The 20,000-nt window shown below is 37.2% G+C and overlaps 1 protein-coding gene across 9 annotated transcripts in view; it reads left to right on the forward strand.

The window, feature by feature from the left end:
- LOC122340985 (transcription factor 4-like) overlaps positions 1 to 20,000 on the forward strand; it is a 140,466-nt gene that overhangs the window by 95,589 nt on the left and 24,877 nt on the right. For 7 of the 9 annotated variants that reach the window (XM_043234252.1, XM_043234254.1, XM_043234253.1 and 4 more), the window contains 7 exons: positions 13,247 to 13,352; positions 14,447 to 14,580; positions 14,796 to 14,931; positions 15,713 to 15,783; positions 16,828 to 16,906; positions 19,369 to 19,445; positions 19,518 to 19,727. In XM_043234252.1, the coding sequence (XP_043090187.1) occupies positions 13,247 to 13,352; positions 14,447 to 14,580; positions 14,796 to 14,931; positions 15,713 to 15,783; positions 16,828 to 16,906; positions 19,369 to 19,445; positions 19,518 to 19,727 (813 nt within the window). Of the gene's footprint in view, positions 142 to 13,246; positions 13,353 to 14,446; positions 14,581 to 14,795; positions 14,932 to 15,712; positions 15,784 to 16,827; positions 16,907 to 19,368; positions 19,446 to 19,517; positions 19,728 to 20,000 lie in introns of all 9 variants that reach the window. The other 2 variants (XM_043234255.1, XM_043234249.1) reach the window with 2 other exon arrangements.

Here is a 20,000-nt window from a genome sequence, read left to right on the forward strand (position 1 = left end):
GTTGTTTGAGAGCGTCTGAACAGGATAAAACACACACACACACACACACACACACACTAGAGGAACAGAAGCATGTATTGTGCGTACACCATCCCGGGGGTGAGCGGCGGATCATTCATGTATTACTATAACGGCAAAGCGGTGAGTACAGACGCATGCGGATGACATCTGACAGATACTCGGCTGTCATCCACCTCTGATCTGTGTGTGTGTGTGTGTGTGGAGCTGCTTTGAACCGCGAAGAGACGGGGGGGAAAACGCGCGCGCGTGTGTGTGATAAGACACCGAAGCGTTTGGTAATTGATGTAAGATTGGGTTGAAATGGAGACACGGGGCTGAGAAAAAACACCGAAAGTTTCCTGCGGGGGGAAAAAGACAGAGCTGCGTTTAAAATAACGCAAGGTGCGAGAAGCGTCTGCCGCTCTTCTCAGAAGTTCTGTCCTGAGAGACGCCGAGCGCGGCCTTGAGAGAGACGCCGCAGATGTTATTCATCGCAGCGCATCGGTCAGCGCGTCTCCGCTCCGGGCCGGTCAGGTCAACCCCGAGGCCTGCTTCCTCTCTTCTGTGGACTTTTTGTTTTTGGCTTCTCGAGTTCATTATGAACCAAAATGCATTTTTTCGGCGCATGTGAGCAACAGGAGCCCGTGCCCGTTTTTAGGCTTGGCCTCTTGGAGCCTTTACCGTGTTTCTGCACGTGCTTTTATATGTGTGTGTGTGTAAAGCGAGTCTTTATCTGTAGCAGCGATTGTGTGATTATTAGACGGTAGAAACTCATTTCTATGCGTTCCCGCCGTCGGGAAAAAATAGCCGGATGGTGATAAGTTGGACTTTCCCGCCTTTGGACCGAATGTATAGGCCTGTGTGTGTGTGTGTGTGTGTGTGTGTGTCCCCTAACGTGGCCTGGCATCCCTGTGCCCTCCTTAATAAGCACACAGTGTGTGTGTGTGTGTGTGTTGCAGCTTTGTGCCCGTGTTGATCCGCTGCCAGGCATCTTGCTGTGATTGTTTATTCTGTTATTTTAACAGTTAAAAAATTGCAGGACAACATCTCGGGATCCCCGACTCGGCCGTCCGCGCGCCGCAGTTTTCGGGGCGAGCGCGCACGTGTGTGTGTGTGTGTGTGTGGCGACGGCGACCCGGTTCTCGAGGTTTTGGTGTCGAGCAGGAGGAGGATGTCGGGTCGACTAATGAATCCACAAAAGAGCGGCACAAAAAAACAAAAGGCCTCTTCACACGCGAGCTGCGCTTAAACAGCGCCGGCCGCTCGTCATTGTTATGCTAAGACTCCGTGTGAATATTCCTTGGGTTTAATTAGCTCTGAGAGACTCTCACGCCGGGATTTACCCTCCGAGATCCTTAAAACACCCCAACATAGACCTCACGCTGGAATATACCAGTCCTCTGGAACTAAAAGAATGCTTCCTTGGTTTTTGGGGGGTTTTTTTGCTCGCTTTTTTACGTCTCAACTCATTCGTTTGGATTTTTTTCATTTATTTTTTTTTTAAGTTGCAGTGTTTTTTTTTTTGTTTTTTAATTTTGGTTCAGCGCAGTTGGCTTTTGCAACAAAAAAAAAGTTTGCATTTTATTTATTAATTTATAGGTATTGTAATAATTATGTGTTTTGTGGTTGTTATAACATTCTTTTATTTATAGATTTTATATATATATATATATATATATATATATATATATATATATATATATATATATATATATATATAATACAATCCTTTGACCAGACGCTTAAGAAATAATAAATTGTTTGTGCAGTTTTTCCAGCGCACTAATTACTTTCATCCAAATGGCCGATGTTTGTATGGATGTGCGCGCATACACACACACACACACGGACATTATATCTGGAGTGTTTGTGACAAACAGCATTAATATAATCCCATTGTGTTACGCAACATTTCGAGTCTGACCAAACGTTGCTGAAATGGAAACGGTCAGCAAACACACACACACACACACACACTATCTGTCCATGTCTGCATACAACCCGTGCTCGTATTAAAAAAATTGCGATTTTCATGTGCGCCTTTTCAACTAACAATAGATTTTTTTTAAATATCTACTTTTAACATCAGCAGATAGATAGATGGATTTTTATTCATTATTATTTTTAGATAAGTAAGATATTTTGTCAGATTGTGCTTCTTTTTAGGGTCAGGTTTGCGCAAAAACCGTTGTCTCAGATGTTTGCATGCTGTACAAAAGATCCCTATTTAATTTTTGTAATTATTTTTAATGTTAGGACAGATAAATGTTTTTATGTTTAAATTGCTAGGTTTAATTCGGATAATTTTTTCCTTTTTTGGCTTAAAAAAGACGACGAATCCTGGATGCTTTGCTTTGCCGTGTGTTTCCTTCGAGTCCCGATGGATTTAGGCTCCCGCCGTCCACGATCTGACAAGTGTGTGCGCGCGCGTGTGTGTGTGTGTGTGTGTGTGTGTGTGTGAGCGCCAGAGATCATGTGTAGCCCCATTGATCTGTCGGAAGAGGTCTGGGTGGTACGGAGACCCCCGACATTCCCGGGATGACTGGGGTTTGTCCCGGAGACGGAGAGTGTGTGTGTGTGTGTGTGTGTGTGCGTGCGCGTGTGTGAGACTGACTGAGGCCTTCATAAAGACAGATCTCTCTCTCTCCGTCTGTCTCTCTCTCTCCAGGGAAAGACGAGGAAATTCACATCAGTTTGTTTTTTGGCGTGTGTTTTAATTTCCGCAACTTTCCCGAACTTTTCCTGGCCGGGTAGAGTTAATGCAGCGATCGAAATGAACCGTCTAAACTCTTCCTCCTCGGCCCGCGCGGATGCCGTGTGTTTCGCGATGATATTCCTGAAGTGCGAGTGGATGCGTTTGACAGTGTGTGTGTGTGTGTGTGTGTGTGCGAGCGCTCTTTATTCCCGTCGTCGCTCTGGAGTTTTCATCTCCTGCCAAACCTGTTCCGTGCCAAACCTTCGCAGATCGGCAGGTTGTTTTCACCTCCGAACGCTAAACGGTTCGCAGCGATGCTCTCGCGTCCGAACCAGCGGGTCACGTGAGCTCGAGACGAGGCCGTCGGTTGGTTCGGTCGCTTAGGAGAGGCTTTTGATCAGGAAAGATGCGCCGTGAGCTGGATGCGATCGCTCTGGGTTATTGTTTGGAGTCGTCTCTCATTGTCTTTGTGTCCAGCTGGTTCCAAGCCAAATGTGTTTTAAGACACTCTAGCATAGAAATAGGTCAGATTTTACACACACACACACACACACACATACGCACACACACACACACACATTCATCGAAACGAGCAAACAAGGACATACCACAGACTGTTGTTTTTTTTTTTTAAAGATAAAACAAAAAATTACATTTTGTCTTATTTTTAGGGATAATTTTGTGCAAAACTGTAGCTGAACACACACACACACACACACACACCATGTCCGTATTTTGTTGTTTAAATAATTCTATCTTTAAGAACTATTTTTATATTTAAAATAAGATATTTTGTCAGATATTATCTAATTTTTAGGGCCAATTTTGTAGAAAACACATACGTATTCATGCTGTAAAACGCGTGTTTTTACCTTTAAAATAAGACACTTTGTCAGATTATTAAAACTGTAGCTAAACACACACACTTTGTCTGAGATGAGCGTTTTTACATCGCGTGAAAGATCAGCATTTTATTTGCTAAATATTTTCATCTTAAAGACAGGTAAATATTTTAATCTTTCCAGATATCGTTATTTTTAATTGACAATTTTGTGCAAAACCGTAGCTAAACACACACACACTGTGTCTGAGATGTTTTTTTTTATATTGCATTAGTTTTATATTTTTATCTTAAGAACAGATAAATATTTGAATCTTTAAAATCTGCTAGATATTACATTTTTTTGTGCTCAACTGTAGCTAAACACACACACACACACACGCACACACCGTGCCCAATGCATGTTTTCATGCTGTCTAAAAGATTTTTAAAATATTTTTACCTTTAACATAGCTGTAATTATCTTTGAGATCAGATATATTTCTATCCTGTCAAATGTAGTCTTTTTAGGGACAGTTTTGTGCTGAGCTGTGTCTAAACGCACACACATGTGCTGGACGGCGGCTGGATTTCGGTCTAAAATAGCAGCAGAGGAAAAAAAAAACGGCCGCAAGTTTGCAATGTTGAAGTAATCAGTCTTTGATCCTGGTGGTTTTATTATTTTAATAATGCGTCTGTGATCCGGCCGTCTGAAGTGCCGTTCGGTCCATATGTTCACCATTACAGACCCTTCACATGAAACACACAAAGCCTTCATCTTAATTCTAATTAACTTTATATGGGGCTGTGTGTGTGTGTGTGTGTGTGTGTGTGTGTGTGTGTGTGGTTTGGCTTTTTCTCGCGTCTGGTTTGTGATCTCGGCCTGATTGGTTTGTTTATTTAATGTCCACTTTGTCTTTCTTGGTAACACGTGTGTGTGTGTGTGTGTGTGTGTGCTCCTCACATGCCTTTGCAGCTATCGTTTACTCTGTGCTTCGTTAGAATTTGTTTTAGTTTTGAGATGTTGTGTGTTTTTTATGGATTGAGTTTGTCCCGCTAGTCGAGCTCCGACTGTGATTTGTAAAAATAGTTCGTCTAAAAAAAGCAGCAAAAGCAATGATTACAGTGACTGTGTGTGTGTGTGTGTGTGTGTGTGTGTGAGGTCACGGGGTCACGATGGTGACACATGCTTTTTTTTTTTCCCTCGATGTTAAATATGTTTTTCTTTTTCTGCACCTTGCGGAGTACTGCTGGAAAATATATTGAATGTTTATTTGATTATTTTGCTGACGATCTAATAATTATCAGCTATTCGCTTGTTATTTATTATTGTGAGGTGTGCATTAGCTTTCATAAAGTTTGCCGTGTTTGTGAAAGTGTGTCATTTCACGTGTGCTCAAAGGCAAATATTTTGCGTATGAATGAATAGAAAATAAAAATTAAATATGCATCTACTGCTTTTTATATAAATTACAACATATTAATATTCATTTACACAATTATCAATAATGAATTAATATATAAATATATATATATTTATATTTATATTTATATTTTATATATAAATATTTAGTGCACTTTTTTTCTATTTACTTTGCATGCACTGAATGTGCATTTTATTTTTTATTTATTTATTTATTTTTTTCCTGTAATGCTGGGCACTATATCAAATATTTATGTCTTATTTTACAATATTTTGATGGCGATATAAAATTAAATATTCAGTAATAGCTTAGTGCATTAGCTCATAAGTTCATGGAAGAGTTTCATTATAGGTATATGTATATATGATCTATATATATATATATATATATATATATATATATATATGAAATTCTTGGTGCAGTATTAGCACGAGCGGTCTAAAATCTTCCATCTTTCAATTAGTGAAACTCAAATATTTGTGACTAAAGTTTTATGTTGCATATTTTGAATCTACTTGATGGTAAATGCTTGGGATGGGTTTAAAAAAAAAAGCCGTTTGATGTATATTTGATGCCAAAACGCTGAAAAATGATATGTTTATTATATGTGGAACAGCTGCTTGCGTGTGTGAGCTTTCTGATTGTCTTTGAAATTCCTTTTTTAATTATTAGCATCAATTGATTATTTATGGTGACGGTTAATCATGCGTCCGTGTGCCAGCTGGCTCGTGTCCAGCCCGTGATTCTGGACGGATCCTCGTTTTCACAATCATTCGATTACGGCCGTCTCATCTGCTCCCTCGCTCGACTTTTGTTTCCCAAGGTTACTCTTCCTCGGCTCGCCCCGGAGTCGCGCTTAAACCTTTCCAGATTTCCCCAATCTTTGCTGGTAATCCTCTGAAATTGATTTGGCCGATGCTGGAGGTTGAGCTGATAGCGGATCAGATCCGAGGCGCTGATGGTGCTAATGTCTGGATGGAATGTCAGGGAATTATCCAGAGCGCTGGATCTCAATGGGACGGAACATTCTATTTGGCTCTGCGCGAAGGTTCCGAATCCGGCCCGAGCGGCCAATCGGATTCCACCGCCGTCACCCGGCCGACCAATCGGATTCCGCCGCTGTCACCAGACCGACCAATCGGATCGTCGCGGGCCGTGAAAGGGCTGTTAGAATATCACCATGGAGATGAGTTTGGATGACAGCCATCTTCTGCCGCCCATTTTCTCCTCGAGCACTTCCTGTGGGTCACACACACACACACACACACACACACACACACACACACACCGGTGAGTGTGATTGACTGAGCATCTGCTGAACATGACCCCCGCTCGACACACCTTTCAGTTCTTTTCTCTTCTTTTGAACAGAATTTAATATTGCTCACCATTTTCTATTCTTTAATTTGTATTCCTTATGAATTTGCAATTATTTAATTAAAATATTTGGTTTAATATTTTTAATATATGTGAATTTGTTCTTTTTCTTTTGTTTTTCTTTTCTTTTACTTTATTTTTTATTATTTATTTTTCTTTTCTTTTTCAATTTACATTGATATATATATATATATATATATATATATATATATAAAATCTAGTAGTTTAATATTTTATTTTATTTTTGTCTTATTTTTGTATTTTTACTTTTCTTTCTAATTTAAATTTATTGTATTTTCGTATATATAGTTTAACATTTTATTTTATTTTATTTTTTGTCATATTATTTTTCCTTTTTTATTCCTAATTTACGTTTATGTATTGTATTTTTACATTGTTGGTTTATTATTTTAGTAGTTTAATATTTTATTGCTATATTCTTTTTATTTTAGCTTTTCTTTGTTACTTTTATGTCTATTATATTATTTTATTTTCATTTAAATGTATTTTGTTTGATACTTTTTTTGGTTTAATATTGTAATATTATTAACTAATATTGTTTTCTATTTTGCATTTCTTTTATATCCTCTTTCTTTTCTCTGTTCTTTTTTATGTTCATAGTTTTTACGCTCAGCACATCATGAAAAATGTTCTGGATGCAAAACTGAAGCGTAAACCGTCGACATCGTTGCATCTGTTGTGTTTGTCGAGTTGTGAGTTCATTTGGCCTGTTTGCACATGGTGGAGTGAGTGTGTGAGTGTGTGTGTGTGTGTGTGTGTGTGTGTGTGGATTGAGGCATCTGGCAGTAATTAGGTTAAATTAGAAGCGCTGTGGTCACTTGCCAAAAGCTCTATACCTTGAAAGGGTTCACAAATAATAAAGAGCCTGTAGTAAAGATCCGTCACCTGTGTGTGTGTGTGTGTGTGTGTGTGTGTGTGTGTGTGATTGTGATAATAGTCTTTCTCCTGTGCAAAATGCAAAGAATGCAAAACTACCTCTAAATGATCTAAATGAGCCAAACGGACCTGATGAAAGACTGACTGGATGTTTATGCTTTGTTTTTTTTCCCAGTTTTCCAGTGTGTTTGCTCTCTCTTTGTGTGTTTTAAGTGCTTTCGTTGAGCTGTTTGATTGGAGAAGTGAACAAGGCAAAGAGTGGCTCTTATTACCCATAAGGCTGTGGGGGAGGACGGACACATGAGTGTCATTTCCTGTTTATGTGGTCAGTTTGAGAGCTGTATCTACAAACAGGCTCCGGAGCTCAGTGTGAGTCTTTCGGTGAAGCAGGTGCTTTTTTAATGAAGATGTGATTTTTTACATGTTTTCAAACATATATATATATATATATATATATATATATATATATATATATATATATATATATATATATATATATATATATATATATATATTTTTAACTCTATCTAACTTTTTGATTTCAGAAGCAATTTTGTAATGACATTAATAAAAAATATTAAAAAAAAAAAAAATATATATATATATATATATATATATATATATATAAATTTATATATATATATATATATATATATATATATATATATATATATATAAATTTATATAAATATATATTAAATATATATTAAGTGAAATGTGATATTAAGGCTATCTGGCAATATTTAGGTTTCTGAAGGACCTTTAAACTGAATGGAGATATATCTATAATTAGCCGTGTTTTTGAAGGAAAGCTTTGTGATTTGTTCAGTTCAGATGGTCTCGTGCTGACAGACGCGTGATGAAGAGTGTGTGTTTGATGTTTCTGATGATCTCAGGATCTCAGGATGGATGGAGAGCAGAAGAATCTCTTCATCTGTTCTGACTCAAGCAGAAACATTTGGACGCTGAGATTATAAACACATGCCACGTCTCTCTGAGGCTCTCTCTCAGATGGGTAAACATGTGCTGTTTTCATGTGTACCGCCATATTCATATACCACGAATTATAGTATGCAAATGACATTTTACTGCACTTCAGTGCTTCCATCAGTGCATTCATTTTTTTATTCATTCTTTTTGTGTATATTAAAATGAAAATAAGTCGCTTTACTGCTTTTTTTCATCTGAAACATTTACGACTGCATAAAATGTGCAGTTTAAATAAATTTGCTTTGCATGCAGCCCGTATTTTAATGTTAATAAAATATGGTTAGCGTGTGTGTGTGTGTGTATAACATTTTAAATACAATATCAATACAAATAATGTGTATTTGTAGTAGCAAATTTATGTTGTAAATTTATAATAATTTATGTAGTTTGAAATCTGTATAAAAGAACAGAAATAATGAAATGTCACAATAAATACCTGGATTTATTGAAAAGCAGTTAAAGTCAACGTTATTGCATAATTGTGCATAAGTGTGTGTGCGTGTGTGTTAGTGGTGTGTTTCTGTGTGTGTGTGTGTGTGTGTGTGTGTGGCTCCACTAGGGGCTCCAGCAGCAGTAAATCAAGGTAATCAAACAGAGTAAATCTGTTAGAGAACAAAGATCTGCTGTCGATCCTGACAAAGACAAGAACGATAGAAAAGAAGAGAAGAAAGAAACATTGCAGCGCTCGACGTGTAATCCTGTTGATCTGAAACAGAGAACACACACACACACACACACACTCACTCACACGGCCTGTGAGCGCATGGCTTCAAGCTGCTGAGTGTGTGTGTGTGTGTGTGTTCAGATAGATGAGTGTGGAGCGGATGCTCTCGGCACCATCTGTGCTGCACACACTCAGATCTGACGCGCTTTCTTCTGCCATCACTATGGCAACTCACACAGCAAGGCCACACTGTCAAGCTGTCAATCACACACACACACACACACACAGAGAGGTCACCGACCTCAGACCTGAGCCCAACCAACCTCTACACACCTTTCTTTTCTTTTCTTATTTATTTCCTTTCTTATTTCTTTTAATAGTTTATATTCCATTTAACAACTTTATGTACCTTAAATAGTTTTTATTTTATTTTATTTTATTTTCATATAATTTTATGTATGTTTTTTTGTATTATTAGTTTGTTTAGTTTAATATTTTATTATAGTTTAATATTTTGTTATTTGTCATTTTCTTGTCTTCTTTCCCTGTTTTTATGTTTTTATGTTTTTATTTTATTTGTATCATTTAATTTTATTTAACTGTTCTTTTATATTTCATTTTATCTTGTTTTTTATTTTATGTATTTTAATTTTCATGATAAATTATTGCCATTTAATCAGCTTATTTCGATTGCACTTATATTAGAAATATTCATAAGTTTCCTTTTTTAACTTTTATAAAATAACTAGTGTTTTTAAACCTTTTTTCCTGTATTGTTTTCCGCGTCTTTGCCTTTTCTCTCCAGCTGTACAGGTTTTTCCTCGTTCATTTGATGTAATTAGAGGTCATTTAAAAGTTTTAGCGTCTTTGATCAGACGTGTGTGTGTGTGTGTGTGTGTGTGTCCATCTCTCACATCTTGAACTGATTTCTCAGTATAAACACTGAATTGCTTTCTTTTCTTTCTCTCTCGTCTCTTTGTTTCCTCTCATTCTTATATGAAGTTCATTAGCGATGTGTGTGTGTGTGTGTGATTGTTTGTGTGTTTGATCGGCTCCAGATGTGTTGTGTATGCGTGTGTTTTCTCCACCTGTCATTGTTCTTAAAAGAATATTCTGCTTTCAATATGAGCTGTAATGTCCATGTTTATCATGACACGCGTTTGATCATCACATCACAGAGATTTCATCTCATCCTTCAGTCTGGAGAAATGAGCAGCAGCTTTAAAAGCACAAAGTGAAGCTTGCGTTGTTCTTAAGTCTGTGATTCATCTTCTTTTTTTTTCAATTTAGTTTATTATTTATTAATTTATTTTCATTTCATTGTAATCCTTTTTTTTGTTTTATATTTTCAAAAATATTTTTTCTATTTAATTTGACATTTTTTAAATTTAATATTGTCTTTTCAATAGCTTATTTGACCTTTTTGTGATTATTAGCATTTTTTATTATAATTATTATTTTTATCAACACAGTCTGATCTGGCTATCTGTGTGTGTGTGTGTGTGTGTGTGTTATGTGTCTCTCTGCATTAGTTGTGTGTGTGAAGTGTTTCCTGGCTGTATTGACATCTGACCTGAGACACACACACACACACACACACACAGAGTCACAGGTGCTGTCGTGGGAGGCACTTGTCTTTGCACGGTTCTCCCTAATCAAGCCACAGGAAGCCGTTTCTCCTCAGGGAGTGAGAGTGTGTGTGTGTATGTGAGAGAAAGTGTGTGTGCTCTCACTGAGGTTCATGTGGAATAGATTAGTGTTTGATGGTAAAGCCAGACTCTGTGTGTGTGTGTGTGTGTGTGTGTGTGTGTGTGTGTGTGTGGAGCTCTTGATGTTGTTCTACATCTGTACAGCATTATAGCAATTGCAGGTTGAAGGAATAAAGTCCAAAGTGAGGGCGGAACTTCCTTCCGCATCTCTCTCTTTCTCAAAAATGTGAACGTTAGATTAAGTTGTTAAGTGTTGTTTCACAAACGTGAGCTTTGTATGTACAGAAACGTTTAAGCGACAGCCTTCAACGCCCATAACACCCTAGCAACAGTCTAAAATATTCAAACATCCTATCAGCTCCATAGCAACAGCCTAAGCACCTTAGTAACTGAGCAGAAGCAGCCTAAAACTTTTAAAAACTCGCTTAGCAACCGCCTAACACACGTAAAATACCCTGACAACTGCTTGGTAACTGCATAGCAACAGTTTAAAACCTTCAGAAAAAAAAGATGCGTGAATGCTAGTTTGTTTAGTGTTTGTTTCGCACACATCAGCTGTTTTACATTGTATGTTCAGGAGAAGTGTGTAAGCGTGTGCGTTCTGGTCTTGATGTTGAACAGATTAAGTGTGTGTTATCCTGTAAAAGTGTGTGTGTGTTGGTCAGTTCAGCACAGGTGCAGTGAGCGGGTCACGCTGATGAGGTGTGAGGGGCGAGATGTGTGTGTGTGTGTGTGTGTTGTGGCTTTCGTGACTGCTCTGGTTTCACTCCATCTGCTCCTGATCTGCTGCAGTAAACAGACTAACTCCTGCAGCGTTTGAGCTCCAGACATGAATGATTCCCTGCATCACGAGTCTGCTGCTATTTTACTGAGTGATCAGACTCACTGTTTTTACCTGCTGAACCAGAAAACACCTGAAATCAAATCACGCTGAAGAAGAGACCGGAATCGCTTCATCGTTGAGCCTGAGGAAGACGGGGAGAAAATGCCTAGAAACCGCACACAACAACCTAGCAACCTCATAGCGACAACCTAAAATGCTCAGGACGCCCTAGCAACTGCATAGTAACACACTAAAACACATAGAAAACACTAACAACTGCATAGCAACAGCCTAAACACTCAGAACACCCTAGCAACTGCATAGCAACGGACTAAAACACTCACAACACCATAGCAACCTCATATTGACAGATTAAACACTCAGAACATACCGCAACTGCACAGCAACAGCCTAGAATGCTCAAAAGACCCTAGCAACCACATATTAACGGACTGAACAATCAGAACAACCTCAAAGCACCCTAGGAAATGCATATATGCATACCTAGCAACTGTATAGCAACAGCCTAAAACATTCAGTACAGATTAGAAACTGCACAAACACAGCCTAAAACACTCTAGAAACTACATAGCAACTGCTGAAAAACGTATCATTGTCTTAACAACATTTAGAACACCCTAGCAACTGCATAGTAAAACACTAAAACACATTGAAAACCCTAACAACTGCATAGCAACAGCCTAAACACTCAGAACACCCTAGCAACTGCATAGCAACGGACTAAAACACTCATAACACCATAGCAACCTTATATTGACAGATTAAACACTCAGAACATACCGCAACTGCACAGCAACAGCCTAGAATGCTCAAAAGACCCTAGCAACCACATATTAACGGACTGAACAATCAGAACAACCTCAAAGCACCCTAGGAAATGCATAAATGCATACCTAGCAACTGAATAGCAACAGCCTAAAACATTCAGTACAGATTAGAAACTGCACAAACACAGCCTAAGACACTCTAGAAACTACATAGCGACTGCTGAAAATGTATCATTGTCCTAACAACATTTAGAACACCCTAGCAACTGCATGGCAATAGCCTAAAAACACTTTAAATGCCTAGAAATGTGTGTGTTAACTCTGGACAGGTGCAGAAATGAACCAGCCAGAACCAAATCTCCATGTTATTGAACCCCCCTAAAGTCTCAGCCTGATCTCTTTCACAGACGTGTGTGTGTGTGTGAGGTGCTTCATGGGAAAGTAAAGTCCTCCATCTGTGCTGAAGTCTCTTGGTTTTAATAAAACTCAAACTCCTCCCTTGAGCTCTGAAGATGTCGTAAGCTTTCAGTTGAGCTTCATTTGCGTTTGTCTGAGATTTTTCACCTACAGTTCTTAAGGAAAAAAGTTATCTTATCAGAAACGGTTTAGTTTCTGTTTGCTCTGGTTTTGGTACAGGAGAAACATTTGAGATGTGATTTTCCATCGCCTGTGCTGTTGTTTTTGAGGTGTATCTCTGAGGGTCATTCTGTCCTCACACATCCGCTGTGTTTATCCCAGCTCCGTATTCCCATCCGGCATGTTCCCAGCGTTCCTGCTACTCATTACAGCACAGTTTTCCAGACGGGAATGCTCTGCTGTTTGTGTGCTGATGTCATCACTGATCCGCCGCAGCTGCTTGTCTCACATTTGCACTAAATTATCGTGTCGCAACACTTTGGGAACATGAACATTTTTTCCTGGGAAAGAGTTTAACTCTGTTTCCGTCTCTTCTCTGATGGTTGTTAACACACAGCATAAAATATGAAGTGAAATGTACATTGAAAGTGTGTTTTGTGTCATTAGTCAACCTGATCACGGTGTGTTGTTTGTGTGTTTCAGGTATACGCCCCATCTGCCAGCACTGCCGATTACAACCGAGACTCACCGGGTTACCCGTCCTCTAAAGCACCGGGCGGCAGCTTTCCCAGTTCCTTCTTTATGCCAGGTAAACTACACACACCTGATGAAACAACAGCCTAAAAACTCAGAACTTACAAACTGAGTAACAGCAGACTAAAATACTCCCTAGCAACTGCACGGTAACAGTCTAAAACACACACAACACCCTAACAACTGCCTAAAACACTCAAAACATCCTAGCTTTTGCGTAGCAACAGCTTTAAACACTTAAAACACCCTAACAACTGTATCAACAGCCTAAAACACACACAACACCCTAACAACTGCACAACAACAGCCTTAAACACTCAGAACATCCTAGCTTTTGCGTAGCAACAGCTTTAAACACTTAAAACAGCCTAACAACTGTATCAACAGCCTAAAACACACACAACACCCTAACAACTGCACAGCAGCAGCCTTAAACACTCAGAACATCCTAGCAATTGCGTAGCAACAGCTTTAAACACTTAAAACACCCTAACAACTGTATCAACAGCCTAAAACACACACAACACCCTAACAACTGCACAGCAACAGCCTTAAACACTCAGAACATCCTAGCAATTGCGTAGCAACAGCTTTAAACACTTAAAACACCCTAATAACTTAATCAACAGCCTAAAACACAAACAACACCCTAACAACTGCATAGCAACAGCCTAAAACACTCAGAACACCCTAGCGTCTGCGTAGCAACGGCTTAAAACACTTAAAACCCCCTAACAACTTTATCATCAGCTTCAAACATACACAACACCCTGATAACTTCATAGCAACAGCCTAAGCACTCGGAACACCTGAACAACTCCATAGCAACAGCCTAAAACACCCAAACATCCTTGATAGCAACAACTTAAAACACTCGAAACACCCTAACAACTGTGCATCAACAGCCTAAAACACACACAGCAACCTAACAACTGCATAACCACAACCGAAACACCCAGAACACCCTAGCTACAGCGTAGCAACAGCTTAAAACACTCAAAACACCCTAGCAACTGTGCATCAACAGCCTAAAACACACACAACAACCTAACAATTGGATAACCATAACCAAAACACTAAGAACACCCTAGCAACTGCATAGCAACAGCCTAAAAACCTTTTGTCTGTGTTTCTGGGGTGTGATTTTAGACGGTCATCACAGTACAGACCCATGGAGCTCGTCTGGCAGTATGAATCAACCCGGATACAACAGCATGCTGGGAAACTCCACACACAGCGCTCAGAGCAGCAGCTACTGCGGCCTTCATCCGCACGACAGACTCGTGAGCGCATTTTTCAAAGACATATATATATATATATATATATATATATATATATATATATATATATATATATATATATATATATATATATATATATAAGCCATTTATAGATTTACAAGCCATGTAAATCTAATATGTATGAACATTAATTCTTATGAACTGTCTTGAAATGAACCGAACCTGTCTCGAAAGCTCTCCCTCTCTGTGTTTTTCAGAGTTACCCGTCACACTCGTCAGCTGAGATTAACCCCAGTCTTCCTCCCATGTCCAGTTTCCATCGCAGCGGCGGGACGAATCACTACAGTACGGCGTCCTGCTCCGCAACAACCAACGGGACAGACAGCGTCATGGGTGAGTCACAGCCGAGCGAAGATTTGATTCACTTCACTTTAGTCACTCCAGCACGGTGCAGACTAAAGCAAAGCTGGAAATGAGAAGGAGCTAAGGGAACAACCGGTGATCAGGTTCAGCTGCTCAACAACATTAGTGGTTAATCAGCAGGTTAAGATGATCCATAACTCTTTCTGATCGACTGGTGACAGCATTACCAGTTCCTCCATCTGTCAGTAAATCAGTAATTCAGAAATAAATGTTGAAAATGCTTTTGTGAAGCTGAAATAAACATTCTCAACCTTTCTGACTCTGTGTAGGTTTTTTTAAAAAAAAGTATTTACTAAAGCTCAGGGAATTTAATTTAATTTAATTTAATTTAATTTAATTTAATTTAATTTAATTTAATTTAATTTAATTTAATTTAATAATGAATAAATTATTTAAAATTATGAATGAGAAATTAATAATAAATATTTAATATATATTTAAATATATATAATTTAACTGAATATTTCAGAGCTTGACATAGTACTCATTATATAAATTGAGGTAATGTCAAGCGATTAATTAAGTCGCTTAAGATAAAGCAAAATGACTATATATATATATATATATATATATATATATATATATATGCATGTGTGTTTATTTATGCTTAACACACATATTATGCAAACCAGAAAATGGCCTGATCCTGATTTGGTCTAAGGCTCCTGTCTGGGCCTTAAAGTCAGACTTGTGTCTTGATCTTCTGTGAATGAGCAGGAGTGTGACGTGTCTCTGGTCTGCTGTGTTTCAGCGAATCGAGCGTCGAGCGGAGCGGCCAGCAGCTCACAGACGGGAGACGCGTTAGGAAAGGCTCTGGCTTCAGTGAGTGACCGGGTCTAACACAGACCCTGACAGAGACACACACATCCACAACACATTCCACCTCTCTAGACGCGTGCTTTCGAGTTCGAAGCTGTGTTTTCACCGCTGAATAAAAAGAGTATAGAGTCTGGAGCAACTCGTTTGTATTTAATGCACTTTGATTGTGCAGAAGTCGAGCTGAAATACACTTCTTGTACAAGAACATGCTCCGCGCTCACATCAAACATGAAATATTTTCATTTTATATAACTGGTAATATATGTGTAACAAAACTAAAAGAAAAGAGCATTTCATGTGAGTCTTGTACAACAACTATACTTATTATAAAATACTAATTTAAAAGAAATACATTTTAAATATACATTTTTATGTGTGTTTTCAAATGATTAATCTCATCCAAATAAAGAAATAATGTGTACAGAGCATATTAATTATGTATATACAAATACACACAGTTTGAAACACACGTTTATGTTAATATTCTTAGATTTTATATTATATATAAATATTTTTGATATATAAACAACAAGTTTTTCTTAAATATATGCACGCATGTCATTGTATTTATACATTAATAAACACAGTACGCACGCATATATATATTTAGTAAACAGAACTTTTATTTTGGATGTGGATGTCGTTTGACAGCACAATTTTTTTATTTATTTTTTTAATTGCAAAACAAAAATATACGCAACTACAGTTTTAACTTTTCAGAATTGTGAGATATAAACTTTTTTGAAGTTTTCTTGAAGTAGTTTATTTTTCGTTCTGTGGCAGAAACCGCCATAAAAAGCGCTTTCAGAGAGAGGATTATATAAATAGACATTATACAGCAGCGTTCACATTAAGACCAGAGACATCTACAGCTGCACGTGACTTCCTTTTTCCTTTCAAATACACCTTAGCCAGGAAAATCATTCAGATGCATGTGGATTGCTGTAGAGATGATGTTTCAGCTCCGTGATGATGAAGATGATGAAGATGAAGATGATGTGTGTGTGTTTGTTCTGGTTTGTCATTGCTGTGTGTTTATGTTTTTAGATCTATTCCCCCGATCACACCAATAACAGCTTCTCATCCAACCCCTCCACTCCTGTGGGATCTCCTCCCTCGCTCACAGGTATGTGTGTGTGTGTGTGTGTGTGTGTGTGTGTGTGTGTGTGTGTTTGCACCGACGTGATTACTCTGTTCACTGCTTAACTATGCTACATAAACTGAGTACTGTTATTTATGTGCCATCAGGTTTATTACAGTTAACTAAATTTAATTTAACTATTTAAATTTAAAAATATAAATATTTTAGCTACTGTCCAAAGAAAAACTGCAATAGAAAAATTTTATTCGAAATATATAAATTAGTGATGTCCCAAGAATAATCACAGTTAATTGCATCCAAAATATATATATATACTATAAATATATATATATAAAGTACAAAAAACACAAAAGAATTACCTATATATATATATATATATATATATATATATATATATATATATATATATATATATATATATATATTTAACAAAATTTCTACAAAAAACTATTACAAAAAATTCTAAAAAACTAAAAAGTTTGTACCTTAATATAGTGTTTTATTTAGGTGGTTATTATCGTTATATAAAAATAAAACCATAAAAATACATTTGCATTTCTTGAAATAATATAAAATCTAAAGAAAAATGAAATAGATAATAATAATAATAAATATATAATAAAACATTTTAGCTAGTTACCAAGGCAATATAAAAATGCTCAACAAAATTTTTATAAAATGAAAATTACTAATATAAAAAAATGTATATAAAAAAACAGTATCCTAATGATAGCCTACTAAAATAACATGCATATAAAATGCATATGCATATAAAAATAAATGACTTATTATATATATATATATATATATATATATATATATACTGTATATATATATATATATATATATACTGTATGTATATATATATATATATATATATATATATATATATAGCGCACTGCTAAAAGCATTCATTCTTCATATTCGATTCAAACTCATTCACACACTTCATCTCAAAGCCTAATTAATGAGTCATTATTCGCATCGCCATGGAAACGACCGCCGCCTAATTGCTATTTTTTAGAACGCCAACGTCATTAGACCGACAACCGTTAAATGCGCAACCGCAAATTAATATTTAAACTTAAACACGCGAGGGAAGTTTAAGTAACTAATTTAATAATTTTCTCGTTGGCGGCGGCACAGATACATGCAAAATTTATTTGCACATGAATGCGGCTGTAATTATGTGCTAATTAGCATTTGAAAATGAGGTTTAATAATACAGGGGAGCGTCTGAAATGCTTGTTTCTGTAAAGAAGTACGATTTGAAAAAACACGGCGTAATTAGACGCGACGTACGTAATGAGCGAACGCGAACAGGTGAAGGTCAGGGAGAACGCTGCTCTCTAATTACCGCCGTCTTAACTGGAGAACGGAAGAATAACGAGGTGGTATTAGCATGAGGGTGGTCACCTTTCAAAGGAAGGGTCAGCCACCAGCTCCTCGTCAAGATCAGAAAACTGGACTACAAAGACCACACCGGGCTGTTTATTCCGGCGGAGCGAGGGACGCTCAATTAAACCCGTTTATGTCGGATCAATGGAAAATATGGATTTGTGGGATATTTTAGCAGAAGAGAGATTCGACCGCATAAACAAAAATAAAAGCAAAACCGTTACGTTCGTGAAGCTTTGTGTGCAGTCCGGTCAAACTGAGGGAAAAAAAAAACATAAAAATAAAAAATCGCATAAAATTATATTACGAACTTATTAAAAGTTATAAAAAATGACAAAGAAAACAACTAAATTATGAAAAATGTCTAAGATAAAACCTACAAATTAAAGATGGTATTATTTCAGTTAGTTGCCAAGGCACCATTTCACATTTTAAATTAAATTAAATTAAATTAAATTAAATTAAATTATTATCTAAAATTAATTACATTAAATTATTATCTAAAATTAATTAAATAAAATTTTATTTTATTTTATTAAAAATGATTAAAATAGAAATTTTAGTTTTAGATAAAATCTAAATCTAAAAAATATATCAACTGTATTTCAATGCAGGGTTTTTGTATTAATTTTATATAGTTTTTATAATCGCTATTTTCATGTTTTTAGTCATTTTTTTGCTTATTTTTAGTTTAATTTATGGGGATATATATATATATATATATATATATAAGTTTTATTAATTTTTATTCCAGTTTTAGTTATTTGAGTGCATTAAGTTGTATTACATATCTATGATATTATGTTATATTTTATTTCAATCAATCAGTAAAATAAACGACAACAAAACACACAGCAAAAGCTGTTTAATTCACTGGGGTTTATTTGTAGCAAGAACCGAAAATACATTGCACGGGTCAAAATGTTCCTTTTATGCCAAAAATCATTAGGATATTAAGTAAAGATCATGTCCCATGCAGATATTTAATAGACGTTCTACCGTGAATGTATCAAAAGCATTGCTAGGAGCTTGCTTTGGACGACTTGGAAGATGATTTTTTCTCCTGACGTTGATTGTTGTGTGTTCAGCTGCCGGCTCGGCCGTCTGGTCCAGAAACGGTCAGGGAGCCTCGTCCCCGAGCTACGAGCCGCCGCTGCACTCTCTGGTGAGTCTCTGTCGATTTGAAAGCGAAAGTAAAGCCGGTCGCCGGTGCTGACCGTGAGCGTGTGTCCCGCAGCAGAGCCGTATCGAGGACCGTCTGGAGCGGCTGGACGATGCTATCCACGTGCTCCGGAGTCACGCGGTCGGTCCGTCCACAGCCATGCCCGGAGCTCACGGAGACATGCACGGACTCATCCCTCCGTCTCACGCTCACAACGGAGCCATGAGCGGCCTGAGCGCCGGATACAGCGGAGGACTGCTGCCCTCCAACAGACACTCGCTCATGGTAAGAGCCCTGACCTCTGACCTCTGTGCTCCCGCCGTCTGGAGACACTTCCTGTTCCAGTTATTGTACTTATAGCTAAAATTCGCCAAACTAAACTCAGTTGGAATCAAATACGTTTCAACTGAAATTAAAGTTAAATATAAAAAAAAAAAAAAAAAAAAAAAAACTGTAAATTTCATGTAGCTGGCAGGGCAACTTTTTTAGTTTTAAATAAAAAAAAAATCTATTAATTAATAATAAAAAAAAATAATAATTTTTGTTTTGTTTTAAATA

The sequence above is a fragment of the Puntigrus tetrazona genome, unplaced genomic scaffold (genome assembly GCF_018831695.1).
Source record: "Puntigrus tetrazona isolate hp1 unplaced genomic scaffold, ASM1883169v1 S000001111, whole genome shotgun sequence".
NCBI lineage: Eukaryota > Metazoa > Chordata > Actinopteri > Cypriniformes > Cyprinidae > Puntigrus > Puntigrus tetrazona.